The 25,102-nt window shown below is 41.8% G+C and overlaps 2 protein-coding genes across 4 annotated transcripts; both read left to right on the top strand.

The window, feature by feature from the left end:
• The first annotated feature begins 1,409 nt into the window (after nucleotides 1-1,409).
• Nucleotides 1,410-18,326, top strand: fzd6 (frizzled class receptor 6). The gene is made up of 8 exons (XM_034698673.1): nucleotides 1,410-1,550; nucleotides 3,475-3,881; nucleotides 11,744-11,940; nucleotides 12,031-12,610; nucleotides 12,748-13,167; nucleotides 15,306-15,454; nucleotides 15,546-15,950; nucleotides 16,800-18,326. Exons 2-8 carry the CDS (start codon nucleotides 3,696-3,698, stop codon nucleotides 16,960-16,962), a joined length of 2,100 nt encoding a protein of 699 aa, XP_034554564.1. The 5' UTR covers nucleotides 1,410-1,550; nucleotides 3,475-3,695; the 3' UTR covers nucleotides 16,963-18,326.
• A 1,169-nt stretch (nucleotides 18,327-19,495) lies between these two features.
• cthrc1b (collagen triple helix repeat containing 1b) lies at nucleotides 19,496-24,024 on the top strand. 3 transcript variants are annotated; one of them, XM_034698154.1, is made up of 5 exons: nucleotides 19,496-19,920; nucleotides 20,858-20,935; nucleotides 22,550-22,768; nucleotides 22,865-23,081; nucleotides 23,533-24,024. In XM_034698154.1, exons 1-5 carry the CDS (start codon nucleotides 19,657-19,659, stop codon nucleotides 23,673-23,675), a joined length of 921 nt encoding a protein of 306 aa, XP_034554045.1. In that variant the 5' UTR covers nucleotides 19,496-19,656; the 3' UTR covers nucleotides 23,676-24,024. The 3 variants fall into 3 exon arrangements, with proteins under 3 accessions (XP_034554045.1, XP_034554047.1, XP_034554046.1); XM_034698156.1 differs by lacking the exon at nucleotides 20,858-20,935 and having other exon boundaries at nucleotides 19,499-19,878; XM_034698155.1 differs by lacking the exon at nucleotides 20,858-20,935 and having other exon boundaries at nucleotides 19,499-19,920.
• The last annotated feature ends 1,078 nt before the right edge of the window (nucleotides 24,025-25,102 follow it).

Raw genomic sequence — 25,102 nt, 5'->3', positions numbered from 1 at the left:
ATGACAGCTGGGTAGGCTTCAGTTCACGACCAGGACCGGGATAAGTGGTAAAGATAACGGATGGACGCATGGATGGATGGAGGGAGGGAGGGATGGATGGATGGATGGACGGATAGATGGACGAATGGACGGACGGATGGACGGATGGATGAATTGATGGATGGATGGATGGATGAATGGACGGATGGACGGATGGATGAATTGATGGATGGATGGATGGATGAATGGATGGATGGACGGATGGATGGATATCTGAAAAAGATTACCTGTTTTTGTTTTGTTCTTGTTGTTTTCTTTACACTTTGGAAGCTGTTAGCTTAATTAGATGATGAATAAATGTACGCTATGGCTTACATAAGCATTTCGCTTCTGCCTCTTCAGTCATCACTTAATACATTACTGATTTTTTGTTGATAATTGTACTTTGAAAATTACTGTAATATAATGACTGAATAATATGTATTTTGAAATACAAATATCAGTGTTATTACCATTTTATTAATGTTCTTTTAGAGGTGATTTTTTTTTCAAAATAAAGAAAATCTGTAAAACATAAAGCTGTATGTCAGTTGTCTTGAAGTGTACATGTGATGTGATTGTTTGTGGAGTTGGTTACAATACAAGGGGGACCAGTGGAAATCTTGTCCAGGGCGCCAAGTTGGTTAGGGCCGGCTCTGCTTATAGGCCAATAATATGTTTCTGCCATAGACTGTATAAAATATGGACGTAGTATTCGTGACGTCACTCATCTGTTTCTGAAGAGCTGTTTTGAGGCCAATCACCGTCGGCAGCCATATTGCTGTTGTCGAGCGATTGTGAGGTAAAGAGGCGGGCTTTGAGCCTCCTCGCCAACAGCTACAGTGTTCCCGCCTGTCAATCAAGTCAACTGTGCCTCTCATTGGAAGACTCGTAATCTCAATATCTTAGAAATTGTCGCGTTAAAAAATAATTCACCCCTGTACAGTGTGTGCTGATGTGTGTGTGGTTTCCTGTACTTCCAGAGCCAGCCTCAAGCGGATCCTCGATGAACTGCAGTTTTTAACACTTTCACATTAGACTCATAATTTTAGACCAGAGGTTGCTGCTTGTTTACAATGCAAGGGGCACCAGTTGAACCAATCTTGCCCTGGGCACCAAGTTGGTTAGGTCCGGCTCTGCTTATAGGCCAATAATATGTTCCTGCACATATTTTCTTCTTTTTATGTCGGAGCTATTCACGCTGTTACAATTTCAGCACTATTTCAACAAGAGTAAATGGCTTTCAAAAACAACTTCTCAACTCTCTAAGTATTTATTTTGTTGTTTAGTTTTCAAATTTATATTTATAGACACACATGCTCAATTTTCACAGCAGTTCCTTCACAATGTTGAAATTTCCTACTGCCCTTGAAGGCACCTTCACTACACAGCAGCCCGACTGAAAAAGAAAAGCCTGTTGGAGCCTCTGTGCTTGGAGCTTATCGCAGGAAACACGCTTCTAAAGTCCCTACGGACTTGCTCCTGCCAGTGTCCATGTAGCCAGCTGTTACACAAACACCTTTGCGTTTAAGGTAAGTGTTTGTGTTTCCTGTTTTCCGTCAGAGTTTCTCTTTAACTTTCTGAACCTAAGTTTAGTTCGGGCCCCCGGGCAGGGACTGAAGCAGGCATGTTTACTGTGCTCTCTCCCAGGGAACAGGCTTTCCTGCCCGGAGCTTTCTCTATCTAGACCTTCGCTTACTGAATATAAAACGTGTTGGATATGTAAGCAGGCTGTAATGTGTTTTTACCAACCTGTAAGTGTCTACTTCCAGTGAAGTCGTCTGTGGCACGGGTCACATTGTAGCTTTGTAACTTCTTGCCGACATCATGTTACTATGCTGTTACTAATACTTCAGTGCTGCTGTAAGAACTGAAGTTACAGGCCTGAAAGTAAAGGTAAATATTAATGATGGGGTTTAAAAAGAAAGTTAAAGTCTTAAAGAACTCACCCAATCATTCATCTGATAACTCTTACAGGATAGTATTATTATGCAAAAGCTGCAAACACTGCTTTGTTTTAAGATGCATATATATAACCTATGTTTAAAAACAATAAGCTTAAAACTCACCTTTTTAATCTAGCTTTTAATTTGGAGTCATTTATTTTTAGCCATGGACTGCAGTATTATTATAATCACTACTTTAACATTTATTTATCTTATTTAATTATTTATTTATCTTGTATTCATCTGATCTTGTCAATGGTACCTCATTTTTTTAAACTTTTCTTTCCACTCTTACTTATTTTATTAATTTTACTGCATTGATTTTATTTTATTTTTAAATATTTTATTTCTAATCATGTCTTTTATAATTTTACCATTGCTGCTGTTTTTCTGTCTCTCTGTTATTTTGTGAAGCACTTATAAGCAGCAACCGCCAGTCTAAAAATGAGTCCGATGTGAAAGTGCTAAAAACTGCAGTTCATTGAGGATCCGCTTGAGGCTGGCTCCGGAAGAACCAGAAACCACATACACACCAATTTAAAAAAGACGATCTTTGCAGCAGAAATAAACATGTTTACAGCCTGGTATAAAAGACGAGTGTAGTCTGGATAGCTCATTTCTCCATCGACACACACTGTACAGGGGGGTGAATTTTTTTCTAACACTGCAATTTCAAAGATATTGAGATTACGAGTCAATGAGAGGCACAGCTGACTTGATTGACAGGCGGGAACACTGTAGCTGTTGGCGAGGAAGCTCAAAGCCCGCCTCTTTACATCACAATTGCTCGACAGCAGCAATATAGCTGCTGCCGCCGACTGGCCTCAAAACAGCTCTTCAGAAACAGATGGGTGACGTCACGGACACTACGTCCATATTTTATACAGTCTATGGTTTATATGTATGAAAGGTGCTGTATAAATAAAGTTGAGTTGAGTTGAGTGTACAGAACGAAATAGGTCCCAACTTCCTCCTACCTCTCCTGTGATTCTGATACTTTGCATTTGTAAACACAAGGTCAGATCGATGAACTATGTAAAGCATTCAGGATTATTGGTTGTAGGCTACATGCAAATGTGTGACTGAAATGTTCATCAGCAAGCTCAGACTCACTGAATCTCCCAATGTAAGCTTCCAGTCTGCACTGGGTTGATCACATGTTAGTCCTTTAATTTAGTTTTACTGATGTGTTAGTGAAAGACAAACTAAAGAGTGTCACTTAACTTAAAACCTGAGACCTTGAAGGCAACTTCAGAGATGTAATGAATAACATTACCAGTCATTTTCTTGATTTAATTTGACTTTCTAAATGTTAAGCAACTGCATTTTGTATAAATAGATTTAACATTAGCACTACAGTCTGCTTTTGCTTTCCTATTATGTTGTAAACTGCAATCACAAGTGCCTTGGTATGATTTTATCAGCTGGATGACAACTATATGAAACAAGAGGTGTGTCTTAAATTAATCAAAAAGATTGACCCTTTTCATTTTAAATTCTTGATTTGCAGGGATGTGGGATTGGTATCCCTCCTGGTGAAAGATGGAAAAGTTCCACCGGTTGGAGTGCCAACTGGATCCACAAGGATGACCCCGGGAGAAATGAAATGTAGATGATAGCGTGAACCAGGAGAATTCAAAGCTTTGGCCAACATAACCTCACAGTGAGCCAAAAAGAAACCTGTTCTAGTTGGATACACTCGCTCACATTCCTTCCCGATCAGTCGCTGCAATGCTGATGCCAGGACCACTGTGGGCCTGCCTGGCTTTGATATGGGTGGGAAGCTCCAGTGCCCACAGCTTGTTTACATGCGAGCCCATCAAAGTGTATCGGTGCCTGGGGATGCCTTACAACATGACCTTCTTTCCCAACATGATGGAGCACTATGACCAGGACATGGCAGCTAGTGAGATGGAGGTGAGTCCCCATATTGTTTTGGATGCTATACCAGTAGTTGTCTGTTTTTTGTTGTTGTTTTTTTGTAGTGATGACCTCTTTTTGAAAGATTCTTTCTTTGTAGGCTTCATATGTCACAGATCTAGTGTATATCTACCTTTTTCACTACGGTGCTCAGCAGACCAAGACATACATGCAAATTTAGTTGGTGAGAACAACAGTAATTGGCTAAACATGGTTTAACCCCACATAACTTTAATTTAAAGGGATAAGTGTTGTTGTTTTTTCTAAGTGCGGTTGTTTGAGGTACTTATCAGTAGAAATGTAAGGATACACTCAACCCATGATTTTTGGTTAACGATACGATTCACTCACGATACTCTAACAATTTTCAAGAAAACTGGATTGAACTCAAAATTTAAATAACTATTATTTTATTTCAGTTCTCAGATATGGACAGTTGCAATATATATTTGTTCTCTTATATTTCTTTGTAAACAAAGTCATCCTTTTTAATTTTTAAGGTGTGTTGTAACTCAAATAAAACCACTGCACACTTTTTTTCAGCACCTTGCAAAAAACTAAAATCACCATACAAAACTACCTTGTTGGAAAATTACAGAACAATTATAGAGAAATGGAAAGTGAACAATTCCCAAATGAAAGTATTAAATATTAAAACAAATAAGGTAAATCTCTTTAAATTAGGGATGTGAATTTCAAGAATTCTCCATGATCGATCTTTGGAAATGTTAACAATCAGTTATCGATTAATCATTAAAAAACCTAAACGTGTTCCATGTCAAAAATAATGCCAAATGTGTTTTTTCCCCCTGAATCAAATGTTCCTTCCCGACACAGTGTATATTACTGACGGTATTAAACAGCTACGATCATATTGAGGTGTTCAACATGTTAACAAGCTGAATATCAACGTGAGGAGCAGGCTTATAAATTATCTCTGCGGACGCATAGTCATTCTCTTATTGAGAAAAATAAGCATTTCAACGTGGTCAGGTGTCAGCCGGGAGCACAACCGGGTCAGAATCAGTCCTGCGGTGGAGAAAAAAAGCTCTCGTGGAGACCTGTCACTCAGCTGCAGCCCCCAGCTGAGCGTCTCCGCTGTGTTCAACACCTTCAGTCAGCTGATTCTGAAACATGCTTTAAACTTCAAACACCTCCACTCAGCGAGTGACGAGAGAGCAGCGCTAGAGACTTAATGATGATTGAAAAACAAGCAGAGTATAATGCTGATAGCGCCTTCTGTTCTTTGAAAATAATATCAGACACAAATGTTGTTGAATTGATTTTAATCCACCCTTATTTGTATCGATTTTTTACCGTCTTCATGCGATATATCCTTACATCCCTAGTTACTATGTTGTCCTAGGAAAGAAAAAGTGTTGCTACATGAATAAAAATGATCATTCAAATCACTTTTAGAGATAATGAATATCATTCAAAATAATTGCTTTAATTAGTACTGTTAGAGGCTCCAGTCTCTAAATGTTGGTGTCTGTCAGCCTTCAGAAGAGCAAATTGATTGAATTGTAATTACTACTTTAAGATGGTACCAACATGCAGAAACAGTTTTCCAGCCACAGAATCAACACGTCATGCCATGATGTTTTTAAGAAGTAGCATCTAGTCTAATGAAATGATGATACGTGTCGTACATGTAGAACCATTCAGTATTGTCTCACCAAAACTAAAGAGGGTTAAAATAGACCTCCTCTGTTGTCTTACTGTATAGTCGGCAGACTTCAAATGAAGGCACTACTGTATTAGGGACATGCTTTTTATGTGATCATAGTTGCAGTTTGATCCCTGCTTGTGGTTTTGATCAGAGTAATGAAGCTGTAAGACTTCTCATAGCTACGACTTGACTGTCTGGAAATCTTCCGACACCATAAGTGGACCTTTGAAAGAGACACAGCAAACACTTAGTAAACAACCTTCTTTGTTTGTACAAAGAGAGGATACAGTGGGGATTTCAACACAAAAATCCACTCATCAGCATTCAGTTTTATTTGCAGCCTACTTTAAATTTCTTCATACAGTCTTGCCCAGTAAGTGTTGTTTTGTGTCTCTCCTCAGCATTGAACTTAGGTCAGTTGTTGCTTCTACATCCTGGCATTCCTGAAGGCCAGGGTTTGGGTTACACACATTTGGTGTCAGAGCTTGGAGTATGAACAGTGATGTGTTGAAGGAGTCTTTTGTGTGGCGTCTGGCAGAGGTAGCAGGCTAGCAGGTATCCGCTTTTTATTTCACAGCAAACTTTGCCACAGGCAACTTCATAGACTTTGTTGTGGAGGGCCTTTGATTTCCAGAGGAAGGAGGGGGGACACACCCAGTTTCACACAAAGCCAACCCAGCATACCACAATGAGAGTATTCTCTCTGTTAATCACTCACTCATGGCTTCCCCCAGTACACTGTTTTACCTCTGCTGTCTTGTCTCCCAGGTGACTGGATTACACTTTCTGGCCTTTACTCAAGCTAACATTCTGTGCATATCTCTCTTTGAAAGTGTGCTGTGGTTTATTCCAAAGCCCTGATGCTGTATTCAAGCAGACTGTTTCTGTGGTATGGGCTCAGTCAGGCCTATCAGTAGGATTTTCCGGAGGAAGGCTAACCTTTCCCCGCCCTCGGTCCTAGATTTCACCAGTTTGTCTCAACTCAACTTTATTTATAGAGCACCTTTCATACATATAAACATGCAGCCCAAAGTGCTTCACAGAATAACAGAGACAGAAAACAGCAGCAATGGTAAAATTAGAAAAGACATTATTAGAAATAAAATACTTAAAGGTGACATATCATGCAAAATTGACTTTTTATTGGTTCTCTACCTGAAATATGTGTCCCTGGCATGTCTACAAACCCCCCGAGAATGAAAAAAATCCATTCTGCCCCTGTTCTGATTTCTCCACCTTTTTGTGTGTGAAACGAGCCGTTTCAGACTTCCGTGTTTTTGTTACGTAACAACAATATCCGGTCTGTCACGGAGTCAGAGCTCGGAGCTTGTTCAGCCCATAGACTGTATAAAATACAACTCAACTTCTCCGTTTTTCATTCCCTGCACAAATGTGTGCTAACAAGGAGCTTAGGAGGGAGGCATGCTAGTTGTAGGCTGTCTTAATAAACACAGAGGTCGGTTTTACTCCCACGTCTGCAGATTTGAAGATCTAGTGGATGATTTTTATTTATCATGGATAAGTGCTAGCGCTAATTAGCATAGCCACATAGCTACATGTTCATAGCTGTAGCTGTGTACCAAGACACACGTCTACATACTGACAAATAAAACAACAAGAAACACTAAATCTGTGACCAATCCTTCAGAAAGGTCCTGCTACAGGCGCCTCTCCGTCAGGATCAGATTCTGGATCAGATTCAGAGGGTTGAATTAATGTGATCTCTGAGCAGCCGTGTATATTCAGCCAACATGTAAACATTAGATCAACGTGCTGGACAGCCGAGGCACATCCACTTCCTGAGGGGGCGTGGTCAGAGAGAAAACAGAGTGTTCTGAGGAGGACTGAAGAAGAGGACTTTTCAGGCAGACCAAAATCTGATTTCAAAGTGTTTTTTTGAGCATAAACTTTAAAGACATGTTTTGGGGACCTCTTAGACCAATATATATTGATGAAAAAAGCGTGATATGTCACCTTTAAAAATCAACTCAAATCAATACAGTAAAATTAATAAAATAAGTAAGAGTGGAAAGAAAAGTTAAAAATAAGGTAGCGTTAACAAGATCAGATGAATACAGGAAATAAATAGATAAATAATTAAATAAGATAAATAAATGTTAAAGCAATGATTATAATAATTATGCAGTCCAGGGCTAAAAATAAATGACTCCAAATTAAAAGCTAGATTAAAAAGGTAAGTCTTAAGTTTACATTTATAAACATCCAGAGAGCTCGCTGCTTTAATGTCCAGAGGCAGAGAGTTCCATAGCTTAGGGGCATAAAAACAGAAAGCTCTCTGGCCGTGTTTGTGTGATGCCAAGCGGATACCTCCGCACTGAAAATAGGAGTCCAATGCAAAAGTGCTAAAAACTGCAGTTCATTGAGGATCCGCTTGAGGCTGGCTCCGGAAGTACCAGAAACCACATACACACCAATTCAAAAAAGCCGATCTTTACAGCAGAAATAAACATGTTTACAGCCTGCTTCAAAAGACGAGTGTAGTCTGGATAGCTCATTTCTCGATCGTCTCTCACTGTACGGGGGTGAATTTTTTCTAACGCAGCAATTTCAAAGATATTGAGATTTCAAGTCTTCCAATGAGAGGCACAGCTGACTTGATTGACAGGCGGGAACACTGTAGCTGTTGGCTAGGAGGCTCAAACTCCGCCTCTTTACGTTACAATCGCTCGACAGCAGCAATATGGCTGCCGCTGACGATTGGCCTCAAAACAGCTCTTCAGAAATAGATTGGTGACGTCACGGATACTACGTCCATATTTTATACAGTCTATGTGTGAGACACACGAGGAACATTTAAAAGGGAAGCATCTGAGGACCTCAGTGATGGAGCTGGAACGTAAAATGACAGGAGAGTCAGCTTTAAAAGAGAGGAATCCAAAGTGTTACAATACAAAGAGAATGAAAACACTGATGAATGTACTGCAACTTTCTTTTTGTAAATTCTACTTTGCTTTCACATTTTGGCAGATGATTATTCCCCTACATGAAAATGAGCTTAAGCCCTACCCTGATTCTAGTTGGAGATGTCTGTAATGGGGCCGTTTTTACAGTAACCCGTTGAGCAATGGGGAGCTCATTGAGAAGGAGTCAAGGACCTCCGCAGGAGAGAAACAAGGACGCTTACTGTCAACCCAGGCCCAAGAGACACAGGCAAACTGCCAGACTGGATTTCAGAAAAAAAGAGGAGAGAAATCTTTGAATAGTGAACTGTGTTGGAGTGTGTGTGTTGGAGTGTGTGTTTGTGTTGGAGTGTGTCTGCATGTCTGTGTGTGTTTTGTCTACAAATATTAGCAGAATAGACTGCATTAGCTGTTATCATACCAAAACAAAGAGATTTTTGTCAGAGTCCCAGTGACTTGAATGTCACACATGGTGTTAGTGGAGTTCTTGGTGAACAGAGCATTCTGGGTGATGTAGGCGGAAGCAGTTTGCAGCAATGACAAAGGAACTTTTCTACATTAGACTTCATGCAAAACCAAGGATTTTGAAGGATCAGTGCAGACATCATGTTGTTGTCTACAGTGTAATCTAGGTATACTATCTTCACATGTGGTGCTGTCGTCTTATTAACACTGTGTTTGACCATCAGCAGCTCTGCACATTCCAGCCTTCTTGGCCTGTCGCAGTGTGTTTTCAAACGGCCGTGCACTCATTTCCTGCCACCTACACCACACCCCCCTACTTCTCAGTCCCCAAGCTCTTGCCTTAGTGTTGACATGGAAGGCTGTGGTTCCCAGCTACTGAATAGGCCCCTTTATGTGGGCCTATGGATTTCTGCAGATTAGCAAAATAAAGTCAGAACTGAGCGTGAAGCAGGGATTCACATTTGAGAAAGAAAAACACAAATGTAGTTGTTCTATCAGTCTGACAGCTTTGGTATTCTGTTTATCATCCACACACACACGTATTCCCATTTGTGACCTTATTATTTGATACTATTCATTTTGTGACTTCATTTGAAATAGTTCATTGCCATAGGGTTAGATCAATTATCAATTACTAAGGGATGAGACTGATATCATACTCCTCTTCTACACAAACTGTTGGACCAAGTTAGAATATTCCAAGCAAGTCCATTTTTGTAGATAAACTTTAAGTAAGGGATAATGAGGTATGGGCATAGGAATGCTGGGCAGAATCCATCCATCCATCCATCTTCTTCCGCTTATCCGGGTCCGGGTCGCGGGGGCAGCAGCCTCAGCAGGGAAGCCCAGACACTCCTCTCCCCGGCCACTTCCACCAGCTCTTCTGGGAGGATACCGAGGCGCTCCCAGGCCAGCTGAGAGACATAATCTCTCCAGCGTGTCCTGGGCCTTCCCCGTGGCCTCCTCCCAGTCGGACATGCCCGAAACACCTCCCCAAGGAAACGTCCGGGAGGCATCCTAACCAGATGCCCGAACCACCTCATCTGGCTCCTCTCGATCCGGAGGAGCAGCGGCTCTACTTTGAGCCTCTCCCGGATGCCTGAGCTCCTGACCCTATCTCTAAGGCCGAGCCCAGACACCCTGCAGAGAAAGCTCATTTTGGCCGCTTGTATTCGCGATCTTGTTCTTTCCGTCACTACCCACAGCTCGTGACCATAGGTGAGGGTTGGACCGTGGATTGACCGGTAAATTGAGAGCTTTGCCTTCTGGCTCAGCTCTCTCTTAACCACAACAGACCGGTACAGCGCCCTCATCACCGCAGACGCCGTCCCGATCCATCTGTCAATCTCCCGCTCCCTTTTCCCCTCACTCGTGAACAAGACCCCGAGATACTTAAACTCCTCCGCCTGGGGCAGAGACTCCCCTCTGACCCGGAGAGGACAAGCCACCCTTTTCTGACTGAGCACCATGGCCTCAGACTTGGAGGTGCTGATCCCCATCCCCGCTGCTTCACACTCAGCCGCAAACCGTCCCAGTGCGAGCTGGAGGTCACCGTTCGATGAAGCCAATAGGACCACATCATCTGCAAAGAGCAGAGATGGAATCCCAAGGCCACTGAACCGGAAACCCTCCGCCACTTGGCTGCGCCTAGAAATTCTGTCCATAAAAGTTATGAACTGGTGACAAAGGGCAGCCCTGGCGGAGTCCAACCCCCACTGGGAACGAATTCGACTAACTGCCGGCAATGCGAACCAAACTCTGGCTCCGACAATACAGAGACTGAATGGCCCGTAGCAACAGGACAGAATCCAAGATATAAATATCCATGTTCGATAATCATCTATTCGACGATTATTTGAATATCCCCCCCCCCCCCCCCCCCCCCCCCCCCCCCCCACACACACACACACACATATTTGCTATTTACTGCAGTTAGCATTCTTCTTCTCCTGTTACTTAATGCGGTTAGCAAACAGCTTTACAACCAGGCACTGGTAAAAATTGTACTTTTAAAATGAAAAAATATTCACAGTAGCTTTTCAATTTTCACTAAGTGAACGAATATTCGATATTCATTGCCCACCCTTAGTAAATATCCATGTTGTTTAGCCAACTGCATTAGCATGCTAACCGTAACTTGCGTTTTAGCAATATTGTTTTGATGCTAACGAAAGCGAATGGTTTCCCCTCACCTTACGGTCTGTGGTGTCAACAAGCAGAAGCTAAATGTGTCTGAACTCTTTTCAGTGGATTGATTTGACATGATGTGTGATCAGTTTGCCTCTGTTGTTGCTCATGTTAGTGAAAGTTAATAACCATCATCAAGGGGTTTTGACCAATCAGAATGGATTCTTCTCTGCCTGTTGCGGTGGATTGAACATGAAACTGTCCTCATTCAGCTCTCCTTCTTCTCTGAGCTCTGGGGTTCACACACCTTTAAAAAGAAACTAATGTCACAACTTTGAACCCTGCTGCTATCATCACCACCGCTCATGGTTTAACTTTCTTTGTAGAGATAGCTAACCTAAAGTTTCTCTCACCTGCTCCGCTCCTTCATCATATTGATGGACAGAATCCAAGATGTAAATATAAGGGATGGGCATTTCAAGCCACAATACTATTTGCTAATCATTGGTATCTATTTGACAATTATTTGAATAATTTTCATTGGTTTTGACCAATCAGAATCAAGCATCTTACACAGCTGGAAGATCAATAAGAACGCCGGGTAACACGTTTGAATAACATCTTCTTATCCTTTTAATTTGATGTAACTGTTTTCTTTTTTTATCTGTATCCAGCCATTCATGCCCCTGGCAACCCTGCGCTGCTCTCCAGACGTCCACCACTTCCTCTGCCAAGCATTTCTCCCACAATGCACCGAGGAGAACACGGTGATCCGTCCATGCAGAGAGGAGTGCAAGACTGTTCTGTCGGACTGTGAGGAGAATATCCGAGTCTTCGGCATCACTTGGCCGCCTGAGCTCCAGTGTGACAAGTAAGGAAGAGAACAATCATAGACAATGCATATAAGCACACCCATGGTTCTTGCTCTGTACAATGTGGATTTTGATTTTTGTCTTCCCAGATTGGAGTCATGTAGCCTTTCTGATGGCTCTGAAATTCCTACAACCACCGCAATGAGCTCCTCATCAGCTAAGAGGGACCTTGGCTTCTGGTGCCCGCTGCAGCTGAAGACCAAACCAGGCCATGGATCATCATTTCTGGGCGCACAGGACTGTGCTCCACCTTGCTCCAACATGTACTTTAAACCTCACGACATTGAATTTGCAAAAAGCTTCATCGGCGTGTGCTCCATCATCTGCTTGGGCGCCACACTCTTCACCTTTCTCACTTTCCTCATCGACGTAAAACGATTCCGCTACCCAGAGCGCCCGATCATCTTTTACGCCGTCTGCTACAGCTTCGTCTCACTCATATACTTCATCGGTTTCCTGCTGGGGAACAACGCGGCCTGCACCAAAGCAACACATCCTAGTGGAGTGGATACAGTGGTGCTGGGCTCTCAGAGCAAAGGCTGCACTCTGCTTTTTATGCTGCTCTACTTCTTCTCCATTGCTGGAATTGTGTGGTGGGTCATACTCACCATCACCTGGTTTCTGGCAGCCGGACCCAAGTGGAGCTGTGAGGCCATCGAGAAGAAAGCGGTAATGTTTTGAGGAACCCAAGGTTGTTTTGAAGAGACAGAAGTAGCAAGAGATTAATGAAAGGAATGAAAGCTATACGATGTCAGTAAACCATGTATGCTGCTGAAAATACTCATGTATGTGTCCTCTGTCTGCAGGTGTGGTTCCACTCTGCTGCCTGGGGGATCCCCGGGGTGCTAACAGTCATGCTGCTGGCTCTGAATAAGGTTGAAGGGGACAACATCAGTGGAGTCTGTTTTGTGGGGCTCTATGACCTGGACGCTCTGCGCTACTTTGTTCTGGCTCCTCTGAGCGTGGGCGTTGTCGTTGGCCTCTGCCTAATCCTTGCAGGCATAGTTTCTCTAAACCATGTCCGGCAGGTCATCCAGCACGACGAGCGAAACCAGGAGAAGCTGAAGAAGTTCATGATACGGATCGGCATATTTAGCGGCCTCTACCTGGTCCCACTGGTCACTCTGTTAGCCTGCTACACCTACGAGCAGAGCCACCGCAGCACCTGGGACAATACTTGGATCAACGACCGCTGTCAGGAATACAGCATCCCCTGCTCACATAAGGTAGCCGGGGCTAGTTCATTTGATGAAGTTGGTTTAGCTAAACATAAGACTGTCAGACTCACAGTTTTCTTTCTTATGTTCACATACTTGGATGATGCAGCCAATGCAAAATTAGCAGTTGTATGGTGAACAGAAAGTGAAAGGTTGAAGTGTGTTTTTGCGTGTATGATGTGTAAAATTAGGGAGTTTTAGCACATGCCACATATACAGAGGCTATAGTTGACTCCCAGCCTCGACCATGCCTTCCCCTGCTCTCTATTCTCCACATTTCCTGTCTCTCTTGAGCTGTCCTGTCCATTACAGGCCAAAATGCCCCAAAAAACATAAGTGTTAAAAAAAACCGAGGTAAAGTCATAACATCTTTTAGACTCGTAAAAGATCATAAAAACTGAATAAATAATAATAATACCAATTCACAGGATTTATATAGCACTTTTCTTGGTACTCAAAGTCGCTTTATATCAAATAAAAGTAAAAATAAAACAGGTAAATAAAACAGAACAAGGACAGAGGTGGGGCAGGGGGAGAGGTCATTTGTGTATGCTTTTTGGAACAGGAAGGTCTTGAGGTGGTTGTTAAATGATTGAAATGAGTCAGAGTTGCGGATGTGTGGAGGGAGAGAGTTCCAGAGAGTCAGAGCAGCGATGGCAAAGGCTCTGTCCCCCAAGGTGTGGTGTTTGGTCTTGGTGATGGGGGACAGGAGATTGGCATCTGATGATCTGAGGCAGCGAGATGGGGAGTGGTGTTTGAGGAGGTCGGTCAGGTAAGAGGGGGCGAGGTTATTGAGGACTTTGTAGGTGATGAGCAGGATCTTGGAGTGGATTTGGTGCTGTATGGGGAGCCAGTGGAGGTGCTGAAGAATGGGTGTGATGTGGGCTCTGGAGCAGGGGTGGGCACGTAACCGGGCAGCTGAATTCTGGACATATTGGAGTTTTTGGAGGTCAGTGGAGGAAAGGCCGTGAAGAAAGCTGTTGCAATAGTCAAGTCGGGTCGTGCTAGGTTATGAAGGCGTGTATGAGTGTTTCTGCAGCAGAGGAGGAGAGAGAGGATCTGAGGCGTGCAATGTTGCTGAAGTGAAAAAAGGATACTTTGATGACGTTTCTGATGTGTGGTTTGAAGGAAAGGGTGGGGTCGAGGATGATGCCAAGGTTACAGACTACTGGCAAGGGTGTGACTGTAGTTGTCGATGCTTAGTGAGAAGTTCTGGGTGGAGGGGGAGGAGGGATTTGCGGCCAATTAGAATGAGTTCAGATGATAGAGTTGATAAAATAACATTACATCAAACAAAACAACAGGTTTTTTGTGTGTTTTACTTTCTGGAGTTGATTTGGGTGAAAGAAAAAAAGAGGTTTGGTTTTCATTGTTTTTGCATTTTTTTCCCCAAGCCAAACCCAAATAAACATTGTAATGACTATTCTGAGCTGACTTTAGTCACTGTGTGGGTGCGGGAGTGTTTTTGACGTGCTTCTAAAAGAGTCCAATGTCCAATCCGTGGTTAATGTTGCGTTATTTCTTGCCATTTATTGATCCAAATGATAAACAGGTACAGACAACTTTACTTTGATGGTGATATTCGTGATGAGGGTAACAATGATGTCTAAGATTTAGATGTAAAAACTGTGTGCTCTTCCCGTTCCCAAGATCACTGCTACACCTGTGCCCCTTATTTTAGCATTTACCTGCCTGTTTACCTGAAGTGCCCCTTGTGGTCATTATGCAAGTGACAAAAAACAAAAACAACAGAGGTGAAATGGCTCACACAAACATATCTATTTTTTTATGATTTGAAATGTATTTTTTTTACAAACACTAAAGGAAAGATACACAAATTAATGACAATACAATAAGATAGATAACATACAAAGACAAAATGAAACAAAATAAAAATTATAATATTTTTTTTTTAAATGGGGACATAAATAAAAATAATACCAAAACAAAAAATTGACAGATTAAAAACAAATAAACATCTATAAAGATGAAATGATGAAATGATCCAGAGAGAAAGGACAGACAGTAAAAGACAGAAGAAAGCTATAAGTGTAAAAGCTTGATTATTTTTCTTGAGTCAATTGTTTTTATTGACACATATGAAATCACAAAAATGATATCATGGTTTGTGTATTTCTCTGTTTCAGACAACAGAGCTGGACCGTCCTGACCTCTCCTTGTTCCTGGTGAAATACTTAATGACACTGGTGGTTGGAATATCTGCAGTGTTCTGGGTGAGCAGCAAGAAAACCTGCTCTGAGTGGGCCTACTTCTTCAACAGGACCCGCAAGAGAGAGTAAGAGTACTTATCCAGCTGTATATTCCAGTTTAGGTTCACTCAGAAATGTGGGTACATATGAAATATTCTTGTGTTCTCTCACCCACAGTCCCATCAGCGAGAGCCGCAGAGTGCTACAGGAGTCCTGCGAGTTCTTCCTCAAGCACAACAGTCGCGTCCAGCACAAGAAGAAGCACTACAAGCCCAGCTCCCACAAGCTCAAGGTCATCTCCAAGTCAATGGGCACGAGCACTGGGGCTGTACCCACCAATGTTTCCACGGCTGCCACCACAACCAATCAAGGAATCTCTAATCATGAGCCCTACAGGCAAGGTTCTCTGTCTGAGGCCTCAGCGAGGGAACACCTGGACAGAGGTGCCTCCAGCAGGAGCTCCAGGAGGGGGGAGAGGGAGAGAGACAGGGAGAGGGAAGGGGGAGAGAGACGTAGCAAAGGGGGGAGCTCCAGTAAGATTAGCAGCCGCTCAGAAAGCGTACACCGAGTTCACGAAGGAAGGTGAGTAAAAGTGATTTCAATTACTCATTTTGAATTAATTTGTGTTTTATATTTTGTTTTTAGAAAGTGTGACCTCAGATTCTTTCTGGAAAGCACAGTCAATCAATCAATCTTTATTTGTATAGCGCCAAATCACAACAAACATTATCTCAAGACGCTTTTACAAACAGAGCAGTTCTAGACCACTCTATGTCAAATTATGAACAGAGACCCAACACCAAGACAGGATAAGATCCAGTCCCATCTTACAGACAGGACTCAGTCTGATCTCATTAATCCACCATGAGCAGAGCACTTTGCAGCATTTAGCAAGTTACAGTGGTATGGACAAACTTCCTTTAACAGGCAGAAACCTCCAGCAGGACCAGAGCCTATAGCAACATAACTTCGAGCTGGTCCTAGCCTGATCCAGCTCTAACTATAAGCTTTATCAAAAAGGAAAGTTTGAAGCCTACTCTTAAAAGTAGAGAGGGTGTCTGCCTCCTGGACCCTGACTGGTAGATTATTCCAAAGGAGAGGTGCCTGATAACTGAAGGTTCTACCTCCCATACTACTTTCAGAGACTTTAGGTATGATGACCAGGCCTGCATGTTGGGAGTGTAGTGTTTTAGAGAGGTATTAGGGCACTATGAGCTCTTTAAGATATGAAGGTGTCTGATCATTAAGAGCTTTGTAGGTCAGAAGAAGAATTCAGATGAAACAGATGCAAGACTAATACTTAGTATGGTTCTTTACATGTCATAACAGACCTGAAACAGACCTACAAAAAAGGCTTTTCTTTGTTAATCAGAAACAAATCTGCACAAGTTATAACCAACAGTAATCACTCGCATGTCTTGGCTGGTTTAGGATGACTCCAAGGAGCGAGCTGTCAGAGGTCAGGCAGGTCCCAAACGTACAGCAGCATCCAGCTTTAAACCGGTCACACAGCAGCATCATCCAGGACACCTCCCACCAGCCGGTGCACCAGGTCCCAGAGGAGAGCAAGGCCACACAGGACAGCAGCTGCTGATACTACTGACCACCCCAAACCTAAATATGCAACCATCCATCCATCTCTGAAACCGCTCAAACCACTGTTACATTTCACGCTGTTGAATCTGCCTGTTTCAAACATATTTATGTCAAACATCTTATAATGATGATGATGATGATGATGATGATGATTGTGTTGTCAGACTGTGGCCAGTGAATGTTTATCCATACCTCAGTTATTTAGAAGGTGGTATGTTGGGAGCAGAATCTGTGGGTTCTCCCCTGAAAGCCTTCAGATTTTGTATCATAAGGTGTCAAATGTGACTTTTAGCTTTACTCAGCTTTTAGCCTTTGAGTATATACTGTGTAAGTATATGCTGCACTATCTTTAGATTTATTCCTCTTGTATATCCGACAATGGTCATTTAATTTTGTAGCATGCATAAAGAACTTTGGACTGTTTTTTTTTTTTACATTTTCAACTTAATGTCTTAGGATACATACTAGGAAACATGCTTTATTTATGTAAATATTCTATTATAAGTGAATGTTTTTTGAGAAATTAAGTCTTTCACTGGACTAGTCTTTACACTGAGTTGCCAAACATTAAACTTACAGATCTTATGAATGTCTTACTCTTCTACTTGGATAGGTCATTTGTCACTCCACACTCATAAGGTGCTACTTGACTGCTCCTAAAAAAAAACTGCACATACTTTAAAATTGGATCTTGAATGTTGAATTTGTGATTCCATATGCAGAAAGCTGTACTTTTACTCGTGTCAGTAGTTGATCCTCTTCAGCTGACTTCAAAGAGCCTGCAGATGGTCTGCATGTGTGATGCCAACACCTGTTATTGGTGTAAATTCCTTTGCTGTCAGGAAACAAATCAGAAAGGCTTTGCACTATTTGTCATTAGAAGCACAAACATACAATTATTAAGTATGAAAAGTTATAGAAAAACACAAAAATGAACATTTGAGGCTTTGTTCAGGAATAATCTATAACATGTATCCCTCAAATAGTTCCAGAACAGCTTGCTGGATTCATTAAAGAGCTGTTACGCTGCATGGATTGCTCTGCTATGTTGGACCTGATCTGTCCTTGTGATCTTTATGTTTTGTATTTGGGGTCTTGGGACAATTCCAATCCTGCTTGATATAAGGGAAACACTGTCAGTATGTTTTTAGTTGTGCATTATTATTATTATAATAATGCATTTTTATACTGCTTTTTTTTATTTTTGGTAGATAGACATGGGTCTTTCTTATGATTTAGATCTAGACTAAGTGTCCTCTTGTAGATTCTTTTTACTGCTTTGAACCGTTTTTTATATTGTTGCCTATCTTGTCAACCAAGTTTTGTATCAATCCAATTAATTAAAGAAGAGAATAAACTGAATGTGTACGAGTCATTTATCATTGGTGCACATGGACACCCCATGCAGTGGCCTACTCAGGCTGTTTGAGGGGCAGGGGCAAAACAAAAAAGAGGCATCTCCTTTTCAAACCCCTGGTACTCACAGTTAAGGGTGATGATGATGCAGTGGTAATAAGAAGGGGGTGTCTTACAGTCTAACAGTTAATTCCCTGCATTGTGATGAACACTTTTGTGACTAATTGTGGTGGAAATTAAATAATGAAAAAGGAAATCAAAATGATTGATATATTTAAATATTTTTGTTATATTTCATAATTAACATAACATAATTAAGTACAAGGGCAACAAGAGAGCATTCACTCGCAAGGACCACGCCACACAAGGATATAAGTTGAACATTTAATGAATTAGTTGTGCGTGGTGTGCCCAGCAGAAGGAGACTCAGGATGGGGGTTCCGTCTCAGCGTTATCCTGCCGGAGCTGATCTTGACCCAGGTTGTACCTGGAAGTAGACAGGGCATAGAAAGAGCGAGCACGAGTTGAGTAGGAGAGGACAAGGAAATAGGTTAAGTGCAGTAGAGTAAGGTGAGGGAGGGTGGGTTGAAGAATCACGGACAAGCAGTTGGAGTAGGCTGGCTACGTTTAAGAAGGCTTGTCAGGTGATTGAGGGTGTGGTTTAGGCGTGGTCCTGCTCCCAAATCTAAGTTAACACCTTAACTTCATTTTTTTTTAAAAACATTTCATTCACTGGACGGTCTTCCAGAGTGCCCTTTTTTTTTAACGTTTTATACATTTCAGGGGCATTAGGAGGGGACTGTTTTTTATGTTTCATAAATTAGAGTGGGATCCAGAGGGCACTTTTTAAAAAGTTTTATAAATTTGAGGTGCATCCAAAGGGGACTTCTTAGAAAAGTTTTCTACATTTGAGGGGTGTCCAGAGTGCACTTTTTTAAAAGTTCTATAAATTTGAGGGGGCATCTAGAGGGTACTTTTTTTTTAACATTTTATAAATTTGAGGGGCTTCCAAAGGGGACTTCTTATTAAAGTGTTATACATTTAATTGGCATCCAAAGGGAACTCGTTAAAATAAGTGAAATACATTTGAGGGGCATCCAGAGCAAACTTTTTTTTTAAGTTTTATAAATTTGAGGGGCATTTAGAGGACACTTTTTCATGCTTTTTCCACTGAAAGGGGCACCAGAGAAGGACATTTCTTATGTTTTATCTACTACAACTGAATCCAAGAGGACACTTCTTTGGACATTAGGGCACCTGGAGGGGCGATCGCCTCCCCTGCCCCCCCTCTGAGTACACCACTGCCCCTATGCTGCCCAGATGATCATCTCTGAGGATGCCCTGGGACCTTTTCCTGAATATACGCTTCTGGATGCTGACTGGTTCCTCCTTGTCCTGCCCTCCTCTGCACTATAGCTGGCAAGAATTGGAGTCAGACTGTCGCCTTAGATCTCAGAGGAAGCACGCAGCTGTCCGTTGCATTTGTATGATGTCTCCTCTCGTTGCCCGACTGCTGCTTCTTGTCTGCTTGGCGTTACCTCTGTATGGAGTGGAAAAGGTGAGAAATAGAGGATACCGAAAGGATCCAGACGCCGACAAGGTGAGAGACGGATTGTTAAGATAACATCCAGCCGCTTTAGTAGCCTGCTCTAAAGTAGATTTGCCATTCCAAAGGAGAAGTGTGCGCCCCGGACAAAGGCTGCTTATTATCGCTTCATAAAGTCAATGAAACTTTTATGATTAAGAAAATCTATATTTGAATGGCTGTATTAACACAAGGAATGCATCTATCTTCACAACTCATGATACATTGCTAAACTCTTAGTGTTGCTTTTTGTCAGAAGTAGGTAATATAGAAACGACTGGTTTAAAAAAAAGTCATGCTGATTTTACGCACGATCCACAAACTGATTTATGGCTACATCATGTATGAACAGTTGCCTGGTCCTAGCAGTACACACTATTTTGCATTGGTTTTAGGATCAGATGTGCTCTATTATTCCAGGTTTGGCCCACAGATGAGTGGGCAGAAAAAAAATCCCCCAGACGGGAAGTGGGGTTCTGACTCAAGTACTCTCTGCCTCTCTTTGTTATCTCAAAGGTTCTCCAGAGAAAGGGTGTTTTGGTTACTCTGGTTTTGGAGGAATGTTGTGATTGGCATTTTATCATAGTGTTTTGCATGACAGCCTTAGCAAAACACCTAAAGCAGCGTTTTACTCTTTATGATCACAGCAACCTCACACTATCCCTGATCTTAGATTAGAGTTGTTTGGAATTACATAACGCTGCACACTGTAGGTGGGATGGAGGTGAAGGAACAAAGTAAGCACACATTCCCCTTCTTGATCTCTTGGGATTCAAATGAAAGTGAAACTTTTGTTTATGTTGGTAGACCCTCCTCAGGGGACCCTAAAAAGTTTGAATCCCCCACTTTAAAAAAAACAGAACTCAAGCAGTTATCCCCCAATGTTATATTCCAAAATTGAGCTCACAGCAAAAGTAATGATGAAGAATCTTGTCTTAACATCTGTATTCAGTGTACTGGAAATGATGCAGAAAAGCCAAACTGCACTACGCACTCTGAAGGAAGAAGATCCTCTAATTTGAACCAAATGGTAATCAAAATCCTAATTTGCACCCTCTCAAGAGCGTCTGAAATGAACAGCTTTCAAAGCAAAACATTACATCCTCAGTATGCATGCTCCAGGAGAGCTTCAGCGCTTGTTTCACTGTTGACCAATGCATGAAAAACTCCTGATTCATCAACACTCTGGTGCAAATGCAGCTTTTATGCTTCACTTACAGTAGCAGACTGTGTGCTGTACTAATATTCAGAGGGGCTGGATTTTGATTCATGCAGGCAGCTTGCACCGCTCTTGAAACTGCCGACTGGTAGCTAATGTAGAATTCAGCTGTGTAGCTATGTGGACAGAGGTTCCATTCATTAACTTGCTTTGAAATGTCTCCCAAAAATCCAATCCCTAATAAAAAATACGGACATTTCCCCACTTAATACCAACCAAAGGGCTTCATGCTGTGTTTGCGTCATTCTCACATTTAGACACCTCTCAGCCTAGGTGCACGAAAATATCAACTTTGCTTCAAGCCAAATTCTTTGTCTATTAGTGCACATGCATACTAACCCACAATGCATTGGCTTCATCAAAGATTTCCAAGTTTCCTATAGAGACAGTGACCTCACACTCCAGGTTGCGCCAACATTTGAGCCACTTAATGGCCAAAACAGACTCCAAACCATCTGTTTCACATGGAGATGACATAAGAATACAGTACTTCTCTCTTTTTGTCAGCACTTCCCAGGTTTATATAGTATTTGCTAAAGTTTCTACTTCACACCAGAGACTCAAGTTGGGACAAGATGTTGAAACCGAAGTAATAGCTCTTTGTTTTTTCTCTTGCATGGGGACTTTTTTTTGTCCTAATTCCTTTTGGCCATGTGCCCTATAACTGCTCCACAGCTGCTTGCTGAGCAAAAGGGCAGAAATGACCCAAAATCCCCAGATCCAAATCCTTTTGGCATCCTGAAGGACAGGAAGAAAGTTTACGTGTCGGTTTATGTCTGACCAAACCCTGGAGGAAGTATAATATGCCAGGTAAAAATACATAAAACAAATACGACTGAAATACATCTAACCTACACACTGTAATCTGTGTGTGTTTTTGAAGAAACACAATACACAAAGTTATCTCAGATCCTCTTTGTGTCTATCCTAGTATGTGGTAGGAAAGTTTTGGCAAGCTCCCTTGTCTCTGTGTGTTGTCTGAGTGTGATTGAGTCAGCTTGCAAAAGAGCTGTATAAACATAGCTGGGGCTTCAGCTGGACAATGAATCACACATGGGATTTGTGGCCAGACTCCCACTAATTTAGGTTGTCACAAAGCCTTCGGTTCCCTATTAACACACGATATATCATTCACTTCATGGCTTCATGGTTGCTGGCTCTATCTCTATGCCTTGGTTTGGATCACAGATGTGCACTTATTTCAGCCCTAAGGCAGTGTCATTATTTACATGAGCTGTTAATAAGGTGTAATCTGGCAGCCTTCAGGTGTTTGTGGGGAATGCTTCCTTAAAAACTTCTCCTCAGGGAAGGTTAAAAAAAATGAAAAAACCTAAACAAGAAGTTAGGTAAACAGGATGTAAACTAAAGCATGCCTCTTGTCATTCACAGCTTCCATCATTATGTCTTTGTATCCCTGTTTTTCAGTTAGGTAGTTGCATGCAGGGTCCAGCAGGCACCCCTGGGAGAGAGGGTAACCCAGGAACCAATGGCATTCCAGGTACGCCAGGCATCCCTGGTCGTGATGGGCTCAAAGGTGAAAAAGGAGAGTGTATTAATGAGATCTTTGAGGAGCCCTGGAGGCCCAACTACAAACAGTGTGCCTGGAACTCTCTGAATTATGGGATTGACCTGGGTAAAGTAGCTGTGAGTATCTTGGGTGTCAATTTGATGCATAATATCAATGTTACAAAACTACTATGATGCATAAAAGTGGCAACATTTCTCTATGGTGTGTTGCAGGACTGTACATTTACAAAGCTGCGTTCAGACAGCGCCCTGAGAGTTCTCTTTAGTGGATCCCTCAGACTGAAGTGTAAGAACGCGTGCTGCCAGAGGTGGTACTTTACCTTCAATGGAGCAGAATGCACAGGACCCCTGCCAATAGAGTCCATCATCTACTTAGACCAAGGAAGTCCGGAGCTCAACTCAACCATCAACATCCACAGAACATCCTCAGGTATCAATGTAGACATAGACTATGTTGTTCAATTATTTCCTGTGCTTCATAATGCTGTAATTTAAAGCTGAGAGATGTTACTTTAGTTTAGCTGAGTTCATATTAAGACAGGAAACATGGAAATAAAGCCTGGTTTTATCAAAAGTAAGAAATACTACCCAACAGTGTGTCTTCAACTCATTAGGTAACATTTTAGCCCATAACAACCAGTTCCTCTTTTGTACTTAAACAAAGCCAGTCTCTAGTCTTTGTGCTAAGTTTAGCCTGCCAGAGCAGCTCCAAATATGTTTTTAACTGCTGTCTCAACCAACTCCAAAAGACAGTCAGACTCCTCATTTGGGTTTTTATGGGAAATTCATTACTGTCTGAAAACAGTTAACTTCCATCTTCAAAGCCATTTTGGGTGTTCCCTGAAAATCATTCACAATATCTTCTTTTTCCCCCTCTCCAGTTGAAGGGCTGTGTGAGGGCATCAAATCAGGGTTGGTGGATGTCGCCGTGTGGGTTGGGACCTGCTCTGACTACCCCAGAGGTGACGCATCTACAGGGTGGAATTCAGTATCCAGGATTATCATTGAGGAACTGCCAAAGTAAAAAGAAAAAGAAGCATGTTCCTTTAAGGGAGGGGCCAGTCTTGGTAGTATAACAGTATGTTATCTGGCTCTCCAAAATTGTCAGGTTTGGTTGGCTGAGGCGTCACAGCATCACTGGTGCTAACTTGAATGTTTTATTGTTTTGAATACTATAAATGCTGACGGGACTAAAACAAGAAAACTGCACCGTACTGTCTACCAGAAATAAACTTTGTACTGTAGCTCATCTCCCTGTGAGATCTATTGGTGCACTGTCACTGAATACCAGACACTTTTACTCTGTACTCATTTGACCTGTTTGTATTCATTATTATTGTTAATAAAGTCTTTTTCTAAGATTTACATTCAAAGTACCTGACTACTTGTGAAGAAGCTTTGAAACACAATACTGCTGGGGAAGGCAATGCAAATTTACAAAGGATGAAACACTTTTACAAGGTTGGAGACAAATTTACATTTAGGAAAACAGAATCACATTAGCAAAACACTTTGACCAAAGCCAAAACAAGTTTACATTTAAGAAAACAAATTTACAAAATCAGAAACACTATAACAAGTGGTGAGACAATTTTACAAGTGACATTTTTACCAGTCCCGAAACAAATTTACAAACGGATGATGCTGACCAAGCTGCAACCTCCGGCTGCTAGGATTGAAGTCTGCAGTGTCCACTTGATGCTGGCCCTGGAAGTATCGGAAACCACATACACACCAATTCAAAAAAGCCTATCTTAACAGCAGAAATAAACATGTTTACAGCCTTGTTCAAAAATTGAGTGTAGTCTGGATAGCACGCACAGATCGGCACACACTGTGAGTGGGGTGAATTTTTTCATAACGCATGAGATTTGAAGATATTGAGATTACGAGTTTTCCAAAGAGAGGCACAGCTTATTTGATTGACAGACAGGAACACTGTAGCTGTTGGCGAGGAGGCTCAAGGCCCGCCTCTTTACCTTACACTTGCTCACAGAAGTTATGTTGAGTTCAGGATTTCCAATATGGCTGCCAACAACAATTGGCTTCAAAACAGAGCTTCAGTAACAGATGGATTACGTCACGGATACTACGCCCATTATTTATACAGTCTATGCTTCTGACAGAAAAGGAATGTACCGATCATTTTCAAAATAAAAGACATCTGTAATATGAAACAGCCAGGGAATTAATTTGACATTAACAACCGTTTCCAATTAGATTTTTGGTTCAGGCTGATAAGAGAACTCCTCCAATCCATCTGGTTTGGAATTTCAAAATAAATTTACATGCTAAATTAGGATGGTTTTTATATTGAAATTCCAAATCAGTTATAGCTGTGATTGGCAGGGACTAGTGATATACATTCTTAACAATCAATTAATCAATACTCGGTTAAGTGTTTACATCACTAGCAGGAACACATTTTAAGGTGTTCTCTTATCAGTCTGA

The sequence above is a fragment of the Notolabrus celidotus genome, chromosome 12 (assembly GCF_009762535.1).
Source record: "Notolabrus celidotus isolate fNotCel1 chromosome 12, fNotCel1.pri, whole genome shotgun sequence".
Lineage (NCBI taxonomy): Eukaryota > Metazoa > Chordata > Actinopteri > Labriformes > Labridae > Notolabrus > Notolabrus celidotus.
The sequence above is the reverse complement of the archived record's forward strand: the minus strand, read 5'-3'. Positions and strand labels throughout refer to the sequence as shown.